The sequence below is a fragment of the Schistocerca gregaria genome, chromosome 3 (assembly GCF_023897955.1).
Source record: "Schistocerca gregaria isolate iqSchGreg1 chromosome 3, iqSchGreg1.2, whole genome shotgun sequence".
Taxonomy (NCBI): domain Eukaryota; kingdom Metazoa; phylum Arthropoda; class Insecta; order Orthoptera; family Acrididae; genus Schistocerca; species Schistocerca gregaria.
Genome location: NC_064922.1, coordinates 786,119,912 through 786,143,247, shown reverse-complemented (window position 1 = coordinate 786,143,247; position 23,336 = coordinate 786,119,912). Strand labels below are relative to the sequence as shown.

The 23,336-nt window shown below is 46.8% G+C and overlaps 1 protein-coding gene across 5 annotated transcripts in view; it reads right to left on the bottom strand.

The window, feature by feature from the left end:
- Positions 1-1,994: 1,994 nt before the first annotated feature.
- Positions 1,995-23,336, bottom strand: part of LOC126354229 (double-stranded RNA-binding protein Staufen homolog) — a 207,163-nt gene continuing 185,821 nt past the window's right edge. For all 5 annotated transcript variants that reach the window (XM_050003723.1, XM_050003724.1, XM_050003722.1 and 2 more), the window contains one exon: positions 1,995-2,522. In XM_050003723.1, the coding sequence (XP_049859680.1) occupies positions 2,512-2,522 (11 nt within the window). In that variant the 3' untranslated portion in view covers positions 1,995-2,511. The remainder of the gene's footprint in view (positions 2,523-23,336) is intronic.

Here is a 23,336-nt window from a genome sequence, read left to right as displayed (position 1 = left end):
ATTTATTGATTATGAGCTGTAGATTGAAACTGAAGAAACTGTCAAAAAGTAGGATGTTAAGTAGATGGGATCTGGATGAATTGAGGAGTCATAGGTTGTCGAGTTTCAGAGTGATCACTAGGAAATGCCGGACTGAAACAGAGGGAAGGAATAAAATAAAAGACAAATGGGTATGTCTCAGACATGAAATACCTAAGGCAGTAGATAATACTGTAAGTAAAAAGTAAAGACCTAGTAGAAATCCATGGCCGACACAAGAAATGCCAAATTTCATTGACATAAGGGGAAAAATAGAAAAAGGCAACAAATGACACAGGTTAAAGAGAATACAGGTGTCTAAAATATGGTTAAGCCAGAATGGCTCTAGGATAAATGTGAGGCTGTACACATAGGGAAAAGATAGATACTGACTACAGAAAAATTAAAGAGAACTTGGGAAGAAAGAGAAATAGCTGTATGAATATCAACAGCCCCAATGGCAAACAAGTTCCCAGCGCAGGGAAAGATAAAAGGTGGAAGGAATATATAGAAGGGCAATACAACGGAAATGAACTTGAAGGCAGTATTATAGGAAGGGAAGAGTAAGCAGATGATGAGGGGAAGAAATAGCACTGTGATGTTAATTTGACAGAGCACAATGTTATTTATTATCTATACAGAAATTAGTCTGTAGTTATGCTTAATGATGTGAAAGGGGAATCACAGTTAAATAGGAATAGAGAGAGTTGTAGCCTATCAAGAATGCTATTCAATCTGCACACTGAGCAAGTAAAAACAGAGCATAAATTTGAAGAGAGAGTTAAATTTTAGGGAGAAGAAATAAAAACTATGTAGTCTGCTGATGATATGATAATTCTGAGACAGCAAAGGAATTTGGAAGAGCAAGTGAATGGAAAGGCTTGTGTATTGACGAGAGATACGAGGAACATGAATAAAAGTAAAATAAGGCTAATGGAATGTAGGCAAATCAGGTGATGCTGGCAGAATTACATTAAGAAATGAGTCACTGAAAGTACTAGGTACTAGGCAGCGTGCGGGGAAAGTTAAAAGTCTGCCGCAGAGCGGCTAAAAGTGGGCAGTCCAGCAACAGGTGGATGACTATCATTTGGCAGCCACAGTGACACTAAGGTGGGTCCTCGTGACGGAGTAGATAACCGTGCATTAGCCACATATGGCCAATGCGGAGTTGGCAGAGGACAACTGATTCCCTACGAGAGGCCTGCATGGAAGACTTCCACACATTCATAGTCTCCTTAATGACACACAGTTTGTTGTGTGTGCTTTTATGAAATTCCGTCTCCTAAAGCCGGAAAACCCTGTGGTGTAAGACAGAACACACGTCAGCTTCAGAGATGCCTATCTCCAGAAGCAATTTCCACATCACCTGTTTGGCCAGACCAAGTAACTATTTAAGAGGTACTGAATACTATTAGAGAAAAAGGAAATTCATGGCACAACTTGACTAAAAGAAGGGATCTGTTGATAGCAGACATCCAGAGTTATGAAGAAATCATCAGTATGATGTTGGATTGGAGTGTGAGTTTGGGGAGATGATTGTAGGTTACCAGGGGTAAATAAAATAACATGTTCAGCTGTTTGTAGGTTGCAGTGGCTATGCAGATACGAATACACTTGCACAGAAGAGATTACTCTAAGAGCTGCAAATGACGATGACGAGAACAAGAACAACAACAAAGAAGTCACGATCATTTTCTTAACAATGTGTCGTATTACTCAGTTTCAATGTACTGTTAAAGCATACGTGCGTACGTGTGTGTGTGTGTGTGTGTGTGTGTGTGTGTGTGTGTGTGTGTGCAATTTGGTTCTGAAACACAACAATGTGTTGCACCAACCCACATTTGGGCAAGACATTCAATAACTTATTTTTTGAATATTGCAGAGTTTCGAGAGGCCTTTGACATGTCAAATGTTGCACTATTGAAACTTATTTTAAATGGGAATAGTATATACTTCAGGAACAAAAAAAATTCTACAGTTTCATTAAAAATTTATTCCTTAATATTTACATTAAAATATAATTCAGTACAATGTGGAAGCCTAAAATCACGCATATAACACACATAAAGCATTAAAAATGTAGCCAACAAACTGGCAATAAGTTTTTAATAAGCATATATTTTTTACATAACATTTCTGTCCTACTGCTAGAACTCATTGCACTGTCGTGCTGCACACTTTAATATTAGAACTTCCTTAACTTACGTTTTGATGACTGTTTAGTTTTATCAGAGTCCTATGCAACATAAGATGTTCCACTTCTTACAGTTATTTCAGATGCAAATAATTCGAACTTCAGTTGTGAAAAACAGCTCCAATTTAACTAAAAAATTTTTACTGAATATTAACATCAAAATATATTATAAACTCTGTTCACTACAATGTGAAAATGTCAACTGTGTAACAATTTCTTGTCTTCACAGTGAATTTATATCTCTGACAGACACGATCCTCACAAAATATACGTAGTGAAATGCAGACTTCTTTTCTCAGTTACATCTGATCTGAAACAGATTTTGAAAGGATTTGTAGATAATATAACACACACCAATAAACAAACAGAATAATGGAATTTGAAGAGACATAAATCCAGTTATATTAACTGATCAAGTAGATACACTTATCAAAATTACAGGCAACTTTATAGCAACGAGTTACGTAAAAAAGTTGTGCCACAACTAAAAGCCTTACACACTCCCCCACCCGTCCCTACCCCCCCCCCCCCCCCCCAAAAAAAAAAAAAAAAAACAACTTATTCTGGCATTCACATTCATTTAAGACACTCATACTAAATCTAAATCACAATTTCTCCATGTGAACTGACCTTCAAGGCATTTAGTAAAAACTTAATCAGTTGGTTTGATATCAACAAAGATTATAAATGAGACTACCTAAAGCTACAAATTTAATAACAGATAAAATGTAAAAATTAATTAATTAACATTCATAAAAAAAGCAGCTTTAGTCAAAAATGTGGTTTAAGTCTAATGCATTTTCAGCACTTGCAGCACATCTTCAGATGCTTACATATTTTGACATCATATGCAAATAACAGTTTCTTGTTCATCCTGTCATATAATTTTATTTTAACCTGATCATGAAACAAATGTGAGTAAAATAAGTAACTGCCAAAATTTGCTTACTGCTTTTCATCATGTACAAATAATGACGAAAAAATGTGCTAAAGGCTTAAAAGATTGACATCCAGTGCTCAAAATGCATCCTGCTTTAATTTTTTCATTAATCCTATTTTCAACTGAAGGCTGGTGTTTTCTTTTCCTCTATATCTTACAAATGTAAATCACTTGTCACACTAGCCATTATGCATAAAAATGAACGATGAGTCACTCTTAAGATTACAGGAAAACGTGTCATCAAACAAGAGAGCAACTTAGAAATCCTTCAAATTACTGATGGATAGAAATGGCAAGTGGAAAATAAAACAAACCACCGTTTCACCTCTTTCATTTTCCTGTTTATCAATCCTTCAGAAATTAAATTCCAAATGTTTTCTAAAGGGCATTTACTGACATCTAATACCTTTACACTTCTGGGGTTAACTTGCCAAAACTGCAACCAAGGTCTTAAAAGAAATTGATGAGGAAACCTTAAGTAAGCACGTCTTTAGTTACAACTTGCTTTAGCAAACTTTACTACCATTTAACACTGAGCACGAGTTTCAGTTGTTGTTGTTGTTGTTGTTGTTGTTGGGATGTTTAAGGGGGACTAAACAGCTAAGGTCATCAGTCCCCCATTCCAAAAAACCGGCGAAACAAAATTTACGGAACAGGTAAAACCCCAAGGGGGGAGGAGACGCCCCTCCCCCCAGTCACTGAAAGAACAATGTGGCAGCGAACACTAGAGACAAGAAGAGTACAGACGAACACTGGACAGAAAGAAACAGAAGAAAATAAGAGGGTCGGAGACTGGTTGACTGACCATGGGTACAAAAATTGGGAAAGAGTCAACCATCCGAATACACACATTAAAATCTGCAACCAATGAGACACTCGAGGACAAGATACACAGAAAGGGAATGGGACAGGTCCCCCCTAAATGGAACCATAAAAAGGACTACCACGGATAAAATTTAAAACGTCGTCAGCCATGGAGGCATCGTCGCATAAAACCAAAGGCAACGTGCCCGGGAGATTAAAAGTCTGCCGGAGGATGCGCAGGCGGGGACACTCCAACAAAATGTGGGCGACCGTCAACCGGGACCCACACTGACACAGGGGGGGATCCTCCTGACGCAAAAGATGTCCGTGCGTCAGGTAGGTATGGCCGATGCGGAGCCGACACAGGATGACAGAGTCCCTGCGAGAAGCCCGCAGGGAGGACTGCCACACATCGGTCGTCTCCTTGACAGCCCGCAGTTTATTCGGAGAAGTCAGGCTACGCCACTCGTCACGCCACATCTGAAGCACCTTACGGCACAACGCCAGCTGCAAATCACGAGCCGGGAGGCCAATCGCCAAAGTGGGGGCGTCAACCGCCCCTTTGGCCAGCCTGTCGACACGTTCATTCCCCGGGATGCCAACGTGACCTGGCGTCCAAACAAAGACCACCGAACGACCAGAGCGGGTAATGGCAAAAACAGACTCCTGAATAAAGGATACCAGAGGAGAAGAGGTATAGCAGCGGTCGATAGCCTGGAGGCTGCTCAGGGAGTCACTGCAGATGACGATGGACGTACCTGAGCAGGAACGCATATGCTCAAGAGCGCGCAATATGGCCACCAGCTCTGCAGTAAAAATACTGCAGCCAGCCGGCAATGAGCGCTGTTCAACATGGGCAGCGTGAGCAAAAGCGTAGGCAGGACGACCATCCACCAGGGAACCATCAGTGTAGACAGGCTCACAGCCTGAAAATGAGGCGACGAGCGCAAGAAAACGGTGACGGAGGGCCACATGCAGAACCGAGTCCTTGGGTTCCCATGCCAAGTCCAGGCGGACGGACGGACGGGTCATACACCAGGGAGGCGTGGGTGCACAGGCCCGGAAGGGCGGCAGAAGAGGGAATGACCTCAGTTCCGACAGCAGGGACTGGACACGGACAGCAATGGAAAGCCCAGACCTAGGTCGCCGGTCGGGCAGAGGGAGGACCCTGGCAGGGAAAAGCAGGCGATGATTGGGATGGCCCGGTGAGCAATGCACGTGGACAGCATAGTCGGCGAGCAGTCGGTGGCGGCGAATCCGCAGCGGGGGAACCCCGGCCTCCACCAGCAGACTATCCACGGGGCTCGTACGGAAAGCACCAGTTGCAAGCCGAACCCCACAGTGGTGTATGGGGTCCAACAACGTCAACACTGAGGGCGATGCAAACCCATAGGCCAGGCTCCCATAATCAAGCCTGGACTGCACAAGGGCTCTGTACAATCGCAACAGCGTGCTGCGATCTGCACCCCAAGACGCATGGCTCAGGCAGCGGAGGGCGTTGAGGTGCTGCCAGCACTTTTGCTTCAGCTGAGTAATATGAGGAACCCATGTGAGCCGGGCATCAAAGACGAGTCCTAAGAAGCGGCTAGTGTCCACCACTTCAAGTAGGTGACCGTCGAGGTAAAGTTCCGGATGAGGGTGGACCGTCCGACGCCTGCAGAAGTGCATAACTCGAGTCTTGGCCGCAGAGAACTGAAATCCATGAGTCAGAGCCCATGATGCCGCCTTGCGAACGGCTGCTTGCAGCCTGCGTTCGGCGACTCCTGTAGTCGTTGAGCTAAATGAGATGCAGAAGTCGTCGGCATACAAAGAAGGAGACACCGACGACCCCACAGCTGCAGCCAGACCATTAATGGCCACTAGAAATAAGGAAACGCTCAATACCGAGCCCTGCAGGACCCCATTTTCCTGTATATAAGATGAACTAGAGGCGGCACCGACTTGCACCCGGAAAGAGCGGCGCAATAAAAAGTTTTGAAGAAAAGCTGGAAGCTGACCACGAAGACTCCACTCGCGCAACGTAGCAAGGATGTGATGCCTCCATGTTGTGTCATATGCCTTCCGCAGATCAAAAAATACAGCAAAGAGATGCTGACGGCGGGAAAAGGCCGTACGGATAGCAGATTCCAGCCGCACCAAATTGTCCGCAGCAGACCGGCCCTCACGGAAGCCACCCTGGGATGGAGCGAGGAGACCGCGCGACTCAAGGACCCAACACAAACGCCGCCCCACCATACGTTCGAGCAATTTGCACAAAATGTTGGTTAGTGTAATGGGACGATAGCCATCCACCGCCAGAGGGTCCGCACCGGGCTTCAAGATGGAAACGATAACACCCTCTCGCCATTGCGACGGGAACACGCCCTCGCTCCAAATGCGGTTAAAGATGGTGAGGATGTGTCTCTGGCAGTCCCTGGAGAGATGCTTCAGCATCTGCGCGTGGATGCAGTCCGGTCCTGGCGCTGTATCAGGGCAATTGGCGAGGGCAGCGAGGAATTCCCTCTCGCTGAAAGGAGCATTGTATTTTTCAGAACGACGTGTGTGGAACGATAACGGCGTCCGCTCGGCACGCTCCTTTAGAGAGCGAAAGGCAGGAGGGTAAGTTGCAGTCGCAGAGCTTGTAGCAAAGTGCGTGGCAAGGTGGTCAGCAATGGTGGCGGCGTCCGTGCAGACAGCGCCGTCCAGGGAGATTCCAGGGACACCCATAGGGGTCTGGTATCCATAAATCCGCCGGATGCGGGACCACACAAGCGACGGGGAGACACGGGAGCCCAAGGATGAAATGTACCTCTCCCAGCATTCCTGCTTACGCCGTGCAATAAGACGACGGGCCAAGGCACGGAGCTTCTTAAAGGCGATGAGGGTCTCCAGAGACGGGTGCCGCTTATGACGCTGGAGAGCCCGCCTACGGTCGCGAATAGCCTCAGCAATCTCCGGCGACCACCAGGGGACAGACTTCCTCCGAGGGAGTCCAGAAGAGCGAGGGATGGCAGTCTCGGCCGCAGAAATAATTGACGAGGTCAAGACACGGACCACCTCGTCAATGTCACCCTGTGGGAGAGAAGCAATGGTGGCAGCGGAAGTAAAAGCCGGCCAGTCAGCCCTGTTGAGAGCCCAGCGGGGCAGGCGCCCAGAAGAATGACACTGGGGCAGTGACAAATAGATGGGAAAATGGTCACTACCACACAGATCAGGATGAACTCTCCAGTGAAGGGATGGGACAAGTCCGGGGCTGCAAAGAGAGAGATCGATGGCCGAGAACGAGCCATGGGCCACACTGAAATGCATGGGAGCACCGGTGTTCAAGAGGCTAAGGTCGAGCTGAGCCAACACAAGCTCCACAGCGCGACCACGGTCATCGGAGACAGTCCCACCCCATAGAGGGTTGTAGGCATTGAAATCGCCCAGAAGCAGCAATGGCGGCGGGAGTTGAGCCAGCAGCGCAGCCAAGACATGTCGGGGGAGTTGCCCATACGGAGGAACGTAAACAGAGCAAACAGTAATAGCCGGCGAGAGCTCAATCCTGACAGCGACTGCCTCTAAAGGCGTCAGAAGGGGTACTGGTGAGCTACAGACAGAGTGGTGAACAAAGAGGCAAACTCCACCTGAAGCTCGTTGACAGTCAGCGCGGTTCTTATAGTATCCCCGATAACCGCGAAGGGCAGGGGTCCGCATTGCTGGAAACCAAGTTTCCTGAAGAGCAATGCACAGAACAGGGGAAACACTCAAAAGCATCCGGAGCTCAGGCAGGTGGCAGAAATAACCGCCGCAATTCCACTGGAGAATGGAAGCAGGAAGGGACTGGGAGGGCGTTAAGTCCACTAAGAGGCAGACGGCGCCGCAGAGTCAACGGCCGCCACCGAGCGAGAGTCAGCTGTGTCCATAGGAGAGGTCCCCGAGGGTTCCGTGAGGGCGAGATCCATGGCAGAGGCGAGGATCTCCACCGCATCCCCAGAGCCAGAGCTATCGACAGCAGGCGGTACTGAAACTGCCGGAGCGTCCTCCTTCTTGGACACGTTCCGGTCCTTCTTCTCGCGTCTGTCCTTTGGCTTAGAGGGCTGGGAGAGTTTTTCTGAAGGAGCGTCGGAGGCTGACGACGACGCAGAAGCCCTACGACCAGCAGGTGGATGAACCTTCAGCCACTGGCTGACATCCGGCGGGGTAGCAGAAGAAACGGAAGAAGGGAGGGCCCCGAGGGACCCCTTCCGCGAGAGAGGAGCCGGCAGAGACGACGCCGGCGGAGACGACGCCGGCAGAGGAGGGGGAGGGGGAGGGATCGAGCCCCCTGGTTTTGGAGCAGATGTCACTCCTGAAGCATGTGCGGGGGGAGTGACAGAAGGGGGTTTGCCCCCAACTGCTAAGGGGGCAACAGAGGAAGGCTTTCCCCCAGACACAAGGGGGGCAGACAGAGATGGACGGCCCCGAGGGCCAACTGAAGGCGGCACAGAGGAGGCGACAACTGCCGCCCGCGAGCGCGACGATAACGTAGCTGCAGCATAAGAAGTTTGAAGAGGGACAGGATGCAACCTTTCAAATTTCAGTTTTGCCTCGCGATAAGTAAGCCGGTCCAGGGTCTTAAATTCCATAATCTTCCGCTCCTTGTGAAGAACGGGGCAGTCCGGCGAGCATGGAGAGTGGTGTTCCCCACAGTTGACACAGACAGGCAGAGGCGCACATGGAGAATCGGGATGAGAGGGGCGTCCGCAATCTCGACATGTGGCACTGGATGGGCAACGGGAGGACATATGCCCAAACTTCCAGCACTGGAAGCACCGCATCGGGGGAGGGACGTATGGCTTGACGTCACAACGGTAAACCATTACCTTGACCTTCTCAGGCAATACAGCACCCTCGAAGGCCAAGATAAAGGCACCGGTGGCCACCCTGTTGGTCTTGGGTCCTCTGTGCACACGACGGACAAAATGCACATCACGTCGTTCCCAGTCAGCTCTCAGCTCGTCATCGGACCGTAACAAGAGCTCGCGATGGTAAATAATCCCCTGGACCATATTTAAGCTACTGTGGGGAGTGACGGTAACAGGGACGTCTCCCAGCTTATCACACAAGAGCAACGCCCGTGACTGGGCTGGGGAGGCCGTCTTGAGGAGGATGGACCCATTCCTCATTTTAGACAAACCCGCCACTTCCCCAAACTTATCCTCCAGGTGGTCCACAAAAAACATAGGCTTTGTCGAAAGAAAGGAGTCACCATCAGTCCTGCTGCAGACAAGGTATTGTGGTACATAAGGCTCCTGCTTGGCACTAGATCTGCGTCCCTCCCATGGCGCAGCCAACGAGGGGAACGACTGAGGATCATATTGTGCAGCATCGAATTCAATTTTGCCTCGCTTAGAGACGCTGGTGGCAGTGCGACCACCAGCTTGGTGAGATTTATTGCGCTTCATTGCGCCACATCCTCCCAGATGCCACCTACTCCGAACGAGGGCTCTCCCCAAGGGCGCCACCCAGCCAAAGCAACGGGTACCTGGCCGATATCCCATTGCCCGGAGTCCCCGTGCCCCAGACAAGATGGGCACATACTCCTTGGCATGCATGGGGAGGAAACAGCTCTGGCATCTGTAGTGCGATCCCTGCGTGGTCAGGGGGCTACCACCAAGAGGGTACATGACGACCCCACCACAACGGACTGGCTACCGTGCTGGATTTTAGGTGTTGAAAGGGTCCACAGTTGCCGTGGGCGCTAAGAAGGGGATTGCGCACAAGACGAGGAGGCAACCCAGAAGACATGGGGTGTAAATCCCTCCACACGACAATAGATAGCATGCAATATGGAGGTGCACGATGGACCAATAGAAAAACACCACGTAAGGCGTCCTTCCCCAAATGGCACGCACTAACAACGGAAATTTTGAAAATGGCAGGTCAAACCCAAGTGGGGACCATCACATCAGGCAGAAACTTTGAAGACTCCTTTTAGTCGCCTCTTACGACAGGCAGGAATACCACGGGCCTATTCGTACCCCCGAACCCGCAGGGGGAAGTTTCAGTTGGTTGGTTGGTTTGTTTAAAGGCAGGAGAAGGGACCAAACTACGAGGTCATCGGTCCCTTGTTACTAATAAAACAATGCCACAAGTGTGAGAATAAAACGGACAAAACATATAACACAAAACAGAAAGAAGGAAAAACCACAACAATGAAGGGAAGGCAACAAACACTAAAAGGAACAAAAGAGGAGAAAAAACAACAGAGATGCTAGAAACAGAAGAGACGAAAGCAAATTAGTGGCTGGCCAACCGCGAGAATTAAAAGGGAAAGCCAGCCGCTATGCAACACATTAAAACCTCCACCCTAAAAGCACTAGGGTGGAGGACACAGAGGGACAAAGGACATGCGCTAAAACCTACATAGAAGAATAAAACCCACTCTCATAGATAAAATGTAAAACTAAAGCTGCTGTGGAGGCATTGTCGCCCAACGCCAAAGGCAGCGTGCGGGGAAAGTTAAAAGTCTGCCGCAGAGCGGCTAAAAGTGGGCAGTCCAGCAACAGGTGGATGACTATCATTTGGCAGCCACAGCGACACTAAGGTGGGTCCTCGTGACGGAGTAGATAACCGTGCATTAGCCACATATGGCCAATGCGGAGTTGGCAGAGGACAACTGATTCCCTACGAGAGGCCTGCATGGAAGACTTCCACACATTCATAGTCTCCTTAATGACACGCAGTTTGTTGTGTGTGCTGTTATGAAATTCCGTCTCCTAAAGCCGGAAAACCCTGTGGTGTAAGACATAACACATGTCAGCTTCAGAGATGCCTATCTCCAGAAGCGATTTCCACATCACCTGTTTGGCCAGACTGTCAGCAAGTTTGTTGCTAGGGATTCCAACATGTCCTGGAGTCCACACAAACACCACAGAACGGTGGGATTTTTACAGGGGATAGCTAGACTCCTGAATAGATGCAAACCAGAGGATGGCAAGGGTAGCACTGGTCGATAGCTTGTATGTTGCTCAATGAGTGAGTACACAGGAGAAATGATTCACCAGGACATGAGCGGATGTACTCAAGAGCACGAGATATGGCCGCCAGCTCTGTAGTGAAAACACTGCAGCCAACTGGCAAGGAGTGCTGCTCAATATGTCCTCCATGAACATATACGAAGCCTACGTGACCATCAGCCATTTAGCCGTCGGTGTAAACTGCTTCAGAGCCCCGAACACGTCAAGAATCGAGAGAAAGTGACAGCTGAGAGCGGCAGGGATAACGGAGCCCTTTGGGCCATGCAGAAGGTCCTGACAAAGCTGCGGCCAAGGCATACACCATAGAGGCGGACGTGAACAGATCGCAAGTAGAGGTGGTAAAGGGAAGGACTCCATTTCGGAGAGAAGGGACCACACACAAACTGCAATCGTTGGTCCCTATCTGGGCCGCCGATGCAGGAAATGGACTGCCGCGGGCAGGAAAAGGAGATGATAATTCGGATGCTCAGGGGAACAATGAATGTGTGCTGCGTAACTGGTGAGCAGTTGTGCACGTCTGATCTGCCGTGGAGGGACACCAGCCTCCACCAGTACACTGGTCACCGGACTCGTCCTACAAGCTCCTGTCGCTAATCGGATCCCACAGTGGTGCACAGGATCGAGTAAATGCAATGCTGGAGGTGCTGCCGAACCATAAACCACACTCCCACTGTCAATTCGGGATTGGACAAGGGCTCTGTAAAGCTGCTGCAATTGTACAGTGATCCGCACGCCAATTGCTGTTTCTCAGGCAACGCAGGGCATTGAGGTGCTGCTAGCACTTCTGCTTAAGCTGACGAAGATGAGGGAGCCAAGTCAACTGAGCATCGAAAACCACTCCTAGGAATTGATATGTCTCAACTACAGTGAGTGGATCGTCATTAAGGTAAAGTGCGGGTTCTGGATGAAAAGTACGACACTGACAGGAGTTCACGACACACGACTTTGTGGCTGAAAACTGGAAGCCATGGGCTAGAGCCCATGACTGCAGATTGTGGATGGCTTCTGGAGGTGCCACTCAGCAACAACAGTACTGGAGCAGCAGTATGAAATGCACAAGTCATCTGCATACAGAGAAGGTGAGACGGAGGGCCCAACAGCTGCTGATAGACCGTTAATGGTCACTAAAAATAGAGACACTCAATACAGAGCCCTGCGGGACTCCATTCTCCTGGGTATGGATGGAACTATGGGAGTCACCAACTTGGACACGGAAAGTACAGAGTGACAGGAAGTTTTGGATAAAAATTAGGAGTGGTCCCCGGAGACCCCACTCATACCATGTCGCAAAGATATGATGTCACCAACTCGTATCGTATGCTTTATGTAAGTCAAAAAAGACGGCAAGCAGGTGTTGACATCTGGAAAAGTCTGGAAGGCAGACTCAATGGACACAAGATTATCAGTGGTAGAGCGACCCTGGCAGAAGCTGCCCTGACATGGAGCCAGCAAGCCACGTGACTCCAGGACCCAACCAAACCGCCGACATAGCATACGTTCCAGCAGCTTACAAAGATTGTTGGTGAGGCTGATGGGCTGATAGCTATCCACGTCAAGCGGATTTTTACCATGTTTAAGCACCGGAATGATGGTGCTCTCCGGCCATTGCGTTAGAAAGATGCTATCGCACCAGACCTGGTTGAAGATAACAAAAAAAATTCACTTTTCGCCAGATGAGAGATGTTTAATCATCTGGCTGTGGATGTGATCAAGCCTAAGAGCTGTGTCAGACCAATGTGCAAGGGCACTGAGGAACTCCCACTCTATAAATGGGGCATTATAGGATTCACTGCAGCGTGCAGTGAATGAGAGAACAGCTGTTGGGGCCTGGTACCCGAAAGACGTTTGATCTTTGCCCAGACTTGGGAAGATGATGTGTGGCACCCAATAGTGGAGACTTATCTCTCCCAACACTCCTTCTTCCGCTGTTTGATAAGTTAGCAAACATTGGCACAGAGCCGTTGAAGTCTATTAGGTGCTCCAAAGAAGGATGCCACTTATGACGCTGTAGAGCTCGCCGATGTTACTTAATTGCTTCAGCGATTTCCGGTGACCACCAAGGGACTGCCTTACACCTCAGGCACCCTAAAGAGCAAGAGATCATGTTTTCTGCCGCAGAAACAATTGTGCTAGTAACCTGCTCAACCATCACATCGATGTTATCATGTGGGGGAGGTTCAGCGGTGACAACAGAGGTGAAAGTTTCCCAGTCCGCCTTGTTCAAAGCCCATCTGGGCAGGCAAGCGTTTGCCTGATGCTGGGGCAGTGACAGGAAGATGGGGAAGGGGTCACTACCACACAGGTCGTCATGTGCTCTGCAGTGGATACATGGGAGAACTCCTGGGCTGCAAATTGATAAATCAATGGCCGAGTAACTACCGTGAGACACAATGAAATGTGTGGCGGCTCCAGTATTTAAGAAGCAGAGGTAGAATTGCGACAGTAAAGTTTCGACATCTCTGCCTCGGCCAGTAAGCATGGTACCATCCCACAAGGGGCTATGGGCACTAAAATCTCCCATAAGTAGGAATGGTTTAGGGAGTTGATCAATCAGTGCAGTTAATACATTCAGGGGTAGTGCACCATCTGGAGGAAGATATACATTGCAGACAGTTATTTCCTGTGTCGTCCTTATTCTGATAGCCACGGCTTCAAGAGGGGTTTGAAGGGGCACATGTTGACTACAGTCCGAGTTTAGGACATAAACACAAACTCCAGCTGACACTCTATTATAGTCACTACGGTTCCTGAAATATTCCTTATAGCCACGGAGGGCAGGGGTCCGCAATGCTGGGAATGTTTCCTGGAGGGCAATGCAGATAGGAGGTGTACAGCTTAACAGTTGCCGTAGCTGAGCCAGGCACTGGATAAAACCACCGCAATTTCACTGGAGGATGGCATCATGAGACTGGGATGGCATGGAACATTCAGTGAAGAAGTCTGCGCCTCAGTCACCTGCTGTCACCGATTTATTGCCTGAGCAGTCTATACCCATTGTGTCTGCAGGTCTGGCGAGATCTAGGTAGTCAGCGGACACCAAAATCTCCATCCCATCCTCAGCCGCAGAGCTTGTAGGTAGCGGTGGTGTGGGTGCCACTGCAATTTCTTTGGTCTTAGGGGTTTTCTTTATGGATCTCTGAGTATGAGTGTTAAGCCCTACAACCAGCAGCTTTTGGGCTCTTCAGCCACTGACAGGTGTCGTCTTTCCCACTAGAAGAAACCTTCCTAGCGAGAGAGGCCGTAGAAGACTTATGCTTCTCCGGCTTAGAAGTGGGGACAGACGTGCCTGATGGTTGGGGGAGTGTAGCTCCCGAAAGAGGTGGTGCAGGAGAAACAGGGAGGGAAATGCCCCCCACCATCAAGGGGGCAGGTGTAGTCTTCCGGCTCTGAGAGGTGACCTGGATTGGCGGAGCTGATGGTGCCACAACTGTTGTAATGGCAGCGAAAGATGATGTCATACACACAGGATGCAAGCGTTCAAATTTTCTCTTAGCCTCAGTGTAGGTCAGTCTGTCCGAGGTCTTGTACTCCATGATTTTCCTTTCTTTCTGGAGAATCCTGCAGTCAGGTGAGGAAGGTGAATGGTGCTCTCCACAGTTGACCAACATGGGACGCGGAGCACAGGGATGTGATGGGCGTTCACAATCTCGGCATGTAACGCTGGAAGTACAGTGGGAAGGCATATGGTCGAACTTCCAGCACTTAAAGCCATCGGGGGAGGGATGTAGGGCTTTACATCATCTTGACCTTCTCAGGCAACATATCACCATCAAAGGCCAAGATGAAGGCACCGGTAGCAACCTGTTTATCCTTCAGACCCTGGTGAAGACGCAGGACGAAATGTATACCTCGCCGCTCTAAATTTGCGCGCAGCTCATCGTCAAGACTGCAAAAGATCTCTGTGAAATATCATACCCTGGACCATATTTAAGCTCTTATGGGGCGTGATGGTTACATAAACATCCCCCAGCTTGTCACAAGCGAGTAACTCACATGACTGGGCAGAGGAATTCGTCCTCTAAATGCTCAACAAAAAACTGAGGCCTTATCATGAAAGATTCTCCCAACAGCTCTGTAACATACAAGGTACCGGGGTGAATAATATCCGCTGTCATCCTTAGCCTGACATTCCTCCCATGGTGTGGCTAGGGAGGGGAACAATTTGGGGTCGTACTTCTGTGCATTGAATTGAGCTCGCTATAGCTTAGAGACTGCTGGTGCTTCACCACCAGCAAGAGATGATGGACTACGCTTCATCGCATGTCATCCACCCACTCCGACCAGGGGTGCTCCCCACGGGCGCCACCCAGTCACAGCAGAGGCCACCGGGCAGGGTGGCCATTGCCGGGAGTCCAGATGCCCCAGGGGGAAGGGCATCTACCCCTTGGCATACGTGGGGAGTTTACGGCACAGGCATCAGCAGAGCGATCCCTGTGTGGTCAGAGGGCTACAACCAACAGGGTACATGGCGGACCCATCACAACAGATTGGCTACCGTGCTGGATATCAGGTGCAAAGAAGTACATGGTCATCGTCAATGCAGAAATCGATACTGCATGGTGGAAACGCAACCAGGAAGGTGTTCTCACCCAATAGATAGAGAATGGGCAGGACTGCAATGCAGCGACAAGAAAGTAGGCTGAAGATCTCAATGCACGATGGACACGATTCACCTTTTAAGACGCCCTTCCCCAATTTGCTTGCTCTTCGGGAAAATTTTGAAGAATGGAGGTCAAACCCTAGAGGGGACCATCACATAAGGGGCAAATGTGTGAAACTCATTTTAGTCACCTCGTACGACAGGCAGGAATACCTCAGGCCTATTTGAAGCCCTAGATCTGCAGGAGGGCTTGTCCCAGTTTTTCCTGAAACAATGAAAGTGCTAGTTTTGAGATACAGGCCCCTGAATGATTTGCAGATCTTAAAAATCGATGGTAGGAGTGTGAGGAATCTTTTTGCATTTCATTTATTGACATCAGACCTTGTAATTATATGATATGAGATTTATAGCTGTCAAACACTTCAGGAAGTTCTACTAGCACATACTTTCTCTTTGAGTCAACAGAGTCACACTTCATTTCTGTGTGACCTGTTTCAAAAATATCTGATGAACAGACTGCAATTTTAGGTAATTCTCATGCAGCTGACCACCACATACAACTAACACCATCATAACTTGTTTGACACACCGTGACGTAGAGTAGACACATGTGGCAATTTTAATTCACATTTTTTATTATTATTATCTGTTTCATTCCAAGACTAACAAGTAAAATCTTCAATTCTCAGATTTTGCAAAGTCAAATTATAAGCCAGCAATTTTACTTTGGTGTAATATTTAGCCACAGGATCCATTACGAGAGAACAACTTTTAGATCTAATTATACAGCCACAACGCTTGAGTTGTACATAATAAACACTGGGCTTCTTTTCAGCCAGTTCTCTCCAATACATATATTTTTCATCATCATCATGTTTCAACAGCTTTCTCCCCCTCCTCATTGGCAGATTACATTTGGAACATTTATGAAACTGATCTTTCATCGGTCTAAGAATCCTAACTATTGTACTTGTGGGATACTTGTTTGTGGTTTGTAAGAGAAATTGGTTTGCAATTATGGTTTTCAAATCCAGATTTACAGTTGCTGTACATCACAGTAATATTCAGGATTGAGTAAGAAGCCTTCATTATAAATTCTGTTGACAGTGATTCCATGGTAGGATAAGTCAAGATGTACGACAGCAAGATAAATCAAGATGTACTATTGGTTTGCAATGTTGTCAGTGTGTGACAATTGTGTACTACTCAACAGTACTGTAACAACATTTTGAAAAAGCATTTCACACCAAAGCTTCCATCACACTGGAAGTTGATAAGAGAAAAATCACAACTCTATGCTCTCATGGAATGGAAGGCAATCTCTCATATCTCTTGTTATTTGATTTTTATTTCCTGAAATGTTTCAATAATTTTCATAGCCTACTCTCTATTACAACTACATTACAGGAACTGTATTTGAGAATGATCTTGACATTTTGCTATTATAAAGCCTACATTTATATTCTACGATGAGAATCATGGTGATGAAGTTTCACTACATTTTGACTTTGATAATTTTATCCTGATTGCAAGTACTTCTATTAGACATTATCACAATAACAATGTGGCTATTATCATCTGAGGTGGGTGTTTCGTCATCATTAGAGGTGGGTATTTCATCACAACTTTAAGACTAAAATTGTTCACTGGACCATGTGAGATTCCAGTAGAACTGGAATCATTTAGACTTCTGAATATATTGGTGTACTTTGTAGCTATTTAAGTTGTCCTTAATATCCAACTGTAATGTTATGAGCACATGAATGAACAGCTAGAGCATTCTGGGCAACACTTGCACTTGAAATGACTTAATAATGAAAATTTAAATTGCACACAAAAAATTGTTGGCACATCCAATCAATGTATGTAGATCATCCATGTTTGCACAGTGAACTGAGAGCATTCAATGGAGTGTCAAAAGTACTAATATGACATTTGTTTTTCTGGCATTAGATAGTATGTGCCAAACAGACCCATACTCACAAAATGTATTACATTCATGGTTGTGGCACTAAAAAGTACACTTTTTAACCTGACAACAGATCTTGCTTTTTATCCTAGACTATCACTGCAACACATTCAAGGTTTCCCCATAACAAAGAAGACAAAAAAGGAACTCACTGATGTAAGTAAGTCAAAATGCTGTTTTTCTGCATGTTTGTGGTGCAGACATAGAAGGGACGATATTTGAAACCGTGTGTGTGTGTGTGTGTGTGTGTGTGTGTGTGTGTGTGTGTGTGTGTGTGTGTTAAAAAAAATCACTGTTGCTAATACAAACCTCAATAAATCTAATTTCTAAATAAATGGAAATAGAAAACCTGTCCCTTGAAAAGAGCATCGATAAATCAAAGATATCATTTGTTTTAAATAAAGTAGAAAGAAACTTCCACATGGGAAAAATATATTAAAAACAAAGATTCCAAGACTTACCAAGTGGGAAAGTGCCGGTAGACAGGCACAATAAAATAACACACAAACACACACACAAAATTTCGAGCTTTCGCAACCGGCGGTTGCCCCCCCCCCCCCACCCCCCCCCCCCCCCCCCCCACACACACACACAAATCCATACATACATATACAGACACAAGCAGACATATTTAAAGGCCTGTAAATATGTCTGCTTGTGTCTGTATATGTATGGATGGATGTGTGTGTGGGTGAGCGCGCGAGTATATACCTATCCTTTTTTCCCCCCTAAGGTAAGTCTTTCCACACCTGGGATTGGAATGACTCCTTACCCTCTCCCTTAAACCCCACATCCTTTCATCTTTCCTTCTCCTTCCCTCTTTCCTGATGAAGCAACCACCGGTTGCGAAAGCTCGAAATTTTGTGTGTTATTTTATTGTGCCTGTCTACCGGCAGTTTCCCGCTTGGTAAGTCTTGGAATCTTTGTTTTTAATATAAATCATTTGTTTTGGTACACCTGATAAACTTCAGCAATTGTCATGACAGATCCTCCACAACTGTTGGCTAATTAGCCACTCTCAAGTGGAAGACTTGCATTGCTGTTGCTCCACATTTTTTCATTGATTTTGTGGGGCATACTAATGCTGCATCATTCATCTTTAACATGCTAGTGTAAAAGGCAACATAGAATGACCAAAGTGAAAAAACTGTGCAATTCACAATTTGTTCATGTACATAAGCTGATTTCTGGCTCTCTCTCTCTGTATTCCAAATTAAATCGCATGCTTCAGATAAAAATCACTTTAAAAACTTAGCCCCAAAAATGTGACATAAAATTTAAATTTGTTTTCGTGTTGATTGTATCACGACCTCTGAGCATGTTATGATATATAGAGTATTTCCATGAACTACACTCCTGGAAATTGAAATAAGAACACCGTGAATTCATTGTCCCAGGAAGGGGAAACTTTATTGACACATTCCTGGGGTCAGATACATCACATGATCACACTGACAGAACCACAGACACATAGACACAGGCAACAGAGCATGCACAATGTCGCCACTAGTACAGTGTATATCCACCTTTCGCAGCAATGCAGGCTGCTATTCTCCCATGGAGACGATCGTAGAGATGCTGCATGTAGTCCTGTGGAACGGCTTGCCATGCCATTTCCACCTGGCGCCTCAGTTGAACCAGCGTTCGTGCTGGACGTGCAGACCGCGTGAGACGACGCTTCATCCAGTCCCAAACATGCTCAATTGGGGACAGATCCGGAGATCTTGCTGGCCAGGGTAGTTGACGTACACCTTCTAGAGCACGTTGGGTGGCACGGGATACATGCGGACGTGCATTGTCCTGTTGGAACAGCAAGTTCCCTTGCCGGTCTAGGAATGGTAGAACGATGGGTTCGATTGCGGTTTGGATGTACCGTGTACTATTCAGTGTCCCCTCGACGATCACCAGAGGTGTACGGCCAGTGTAGGAGATCACTCCCCACACCATGATGCCGGGTGTTGGCCCTGTGTGCCTCGGTCGTATGCAGTCCTGATTGTGGCGCTCACCTGCACGGCGCCAAACACGCATACGACCATCATTGGCACCAAGGCAGAAGCGACTCTCATCGCTGAAGACGACACGTCTCCATTCGTTCCTCCATTCACACCTGTCACGACACCACTTGAGGTGGGCTGCACGATGTTGGGGCATGAGCGGAAGACAGCCTAACGGTGTGCTGGACCGTAGCCCAGCTTCATGGAGACGGTTTTGAATGGTCCTCGTCGATACCCCAGGAGCAACAGTGTCCCTAATTTGCTGGGAAGTGGCGGTGCGGTCCCCTACGGCACTGCGTAGGATCCTACGGTCTTGGCGTGCATCCGTGCGTCGCTGCGGTCCGGTCCCAGGTCGACGGGCACGTGCACCTTCCGCCGACCACTGGCGACAACATCGATGTACTGTGGAGACCTCACGCCCCCTGTGTTGAGCAATTCGGCGGTACGTCCACCCGGCCTCCCGCATGCCCACTATACGCCCTCGCTCAAAGTCCGTCAGCTGCACATACGGTTCACGTCCACACTGTCGCGGCATGCTACCAGTGTTAAAGACTGCGATGGAGCTCCGTATGCCACGGCAAACTGGCTGACACTGACAGCGGCGGTGCACAAATGCCGCGCAGCTAGCACCATTCGACGGCCAACACCGCGGTTCCTGGTGTGTCCGCTGTGCCGTGCGTGTGATCATTGCTTGTACAGCCCTCTCGCAGTGTCCGGAGCAAGTATGGTGGGTCTGACACACCGGTGTCAATGTGTTCTTTTTTCCATTTCCAGGAGTGTATGTCATGAGAAACATACTTCGTGCTATAGCATCAGCTTTAATGAACATTTGAGTCTAATGTGCAAGTCTAGCAGTAGTATTCTAGTTCAAAGAATCATTCACATGGAATTTCAGTGTAGATTGTTGAATAAACACACAGTTTTGAAAATTTTTGGATACTTCATTAAGTTATGAGTGTTGTTCATAACCTATTTTGTAGTAAATCAGGATTTTTGAGTTACAGATACTGTAAATTACCAACATACTGGCTCACATTAGTTTTCTGTTTTAATAGGCGCTTATATTTTCTGCATTAATCCTAAGTTAACACCACTTTCAAATTTGTTAGTGAACATACCCTGAAAAAGGTTTCAGAGAAACTATAAAATGTGATCTACATTTTTCTGTCACCATAACAGATCTCATTTTCTACATCCGCATCGATACTCTGCAAATCACATTTAAGTGCCTGGCAGAGGGTTCATCGAACCACCTTCACAATTCTCTGTTATTCCCATATCGTATAGTGTCGCTTTTGTGGTACAGTGTCAAAAGCCTTCCAGAAATCCAGGAATACGGAATCGATCTGAAATCCCTTGTCAATAGCACTCAGCACTTCATGTGAATAAAGAGCTAGTTGTGTTTCACAGGAACGATTTTTTCTAAACTCATGTTGACTGTGTGTCAATAGACCATTTCCTTTGAGGTAATTTATAATGCTCGAACACAATATATGTTCTAAAATCCCGCTGCATATCGACGTTAACAATATGGGCTTTTAATTTAGTGGATTACTCATACTACCTTTCTTGAATATTTGTGTGACCTGTGCAACTTTCCAGTCTCTGGGTACCAATCTTTCGTCGAGTGAAGGGTTGTATATGATTGTTAAGTATGTACCTAATGCATCAGCATACTCCGAAAGGAACCTAATTGGTATACAGTCTGGACCAGAAGACTTGCTTTTATTAAGTGATTTGAGTTGCTTCACTACTCCGAGGATATTTACTTCTACGTTACTCATGTTGAAAGCTGTTCTCGATTCGAATTCTGGAATATTTACTTCGTCTTCTTTTGTGAAAGCATTTCGGAAGGATGTGTTTAGTAAATCTGCTTTGGCGGCGCTGTCTTCAATAGTATCTCCATTGTTATCGGACAGAAAAGGCATTGATTGTTTCTTGCCGCTAACATACTTCACATACGACCAGAATCTCTCTGGATTTTCTGCCAGATTTCGAGACAGAGTTTTGTTGTCAAAACTGTTATAGGCGTCTCGCGTTGAACTCCGTGCTAAGTTTCGAGCTTCTGTAAAAGATCACTAATTTTGGGGATTTTGCATCTGTTTAAATTTGGCATGTTTGTTTCGTTGTTTCTGTAACAGTGTTCTAACCCATTTTGTGTACCAAGGAGGGTCAGCTCCGTCGTTTGTTAGTTTATTTGGTATAAACCTCTCAGTTGCTGCCGATACTATTTCTTTGAATTTAAGCCACATCTGGTCTGCACTTATATTATTAATTTCAAATGAGTGGAAATTGTCTCTCAGGAAGGCGTCAAGTGAATTTTTATCTGCTTTTTTGAATAGGTAAATTTTTTGCTTATTTTTCGAGGATTTGGGGATTACAAGATTCAATCTCGCTACAACAACCCTGTGTTCACTAATCGCTATATCGCTTTTGATGCTGGTCATTAACTGAGGATTAATGGCTGTAAATCACTTCATTCCTAAAAAGGTACAGTTAATACTTATAATACATCAGACCCATAAAGTAAGAAACAACCAGCAAGCTCAGTTTAATGTCATTTGTGGGTTAACTATTCTGTTAAATACTGCAGCAGGCACAATGCAGCCCCACTGTGTATACGGGCTGAAAATCACCCACACTACCAGGAAATTGCTGCAAATGGGTGTGTTAGGAGAGCTATTGAGAGTCACGTATCAAAGATGCTTCAAGTACTATTCTCTCCTGTGGATACTGTCTCCTCTGCAGGAAATATGGGATCTATCACTATTTGTCCACCTGGCTATGAGTGATGTGTCAGTGATAGACATCCTTTATATGGGAGACAGAGATGAGGGACAACAAGTTTGAGGTGCTTTCTTCCACTGAAAGCAAAACACAGCCAGTGAGACTCACTTCATCTGTTTGTAAACATGCTGTGTCCCATGAAAGGGGGGCGAACACAAAATGGTATGGGTCTATTGACAGTTCGAATATACAGCAAATAATGCTACTCCTTAGGAAAGTGGCAGCAGTGAATGGGAAGGAACACTGCACACACTCCATGTGTATGCCTGGGAGACTCGCTCAAATGCTGAATAGGCTATTTTGGCTGCCACTGAGGGAACAAGGTGTAACCAACTGCAGACTATAGAACACATAGGGAAAAATGATGCCTGTCAACTGGGCTCTGAGGTAACACCTGGATTATTCCAGCAACTAGCAAAAAAGGCTGAATACCAGTATTGGTCACAAAGTTTCAACGATGCTCACAATCTGCAGCACCGTCCCCAGAACAGACAGGTTCAGAGTCAAATGAAAAGCTTGAACAAGAGACGGCTGAGCTTCTGTGACAAGCTCAGCTCTGACTTCCTAGATTTGTACCATAGGTCTGAGATTGTAGGGTTCCCCTAAATGTGCCCGGTATGCCGTAAGGCTGCTACCCTAGCAGGTGGCTTGCACACGAAGGTCTTTTAGACTGGGCCACACAAATGTCTTTTAGACTGGGCCACACAAATGTCTTTTAGACTGGGCCACACAAAGGTCTTTTAGACTGGGCCACACAAAGGTCTTTTAGACTGGGCCACACAAAGGTCTTTTAGACTTGGCCACACAAAGGTCTTTTAGACTGGGCCACACAAAGGTCTTTTAGACTGGGCCACACAAAGGTCTTTTAGACTGGGCCACACAAAGGTCTTTTAGACTGGGCCACACAAAGGTCTTTTAGACTGGGCCACACAAAGGTCTTTTAGACTGGGCCACACAAAGGTCTTTTAGACTGGGCCACACAAAGGTCTTTTAGACTGGGCCACACAAAGGTCTTTTAGACTGGGCAACTCTCCATCAGTACAGATGACT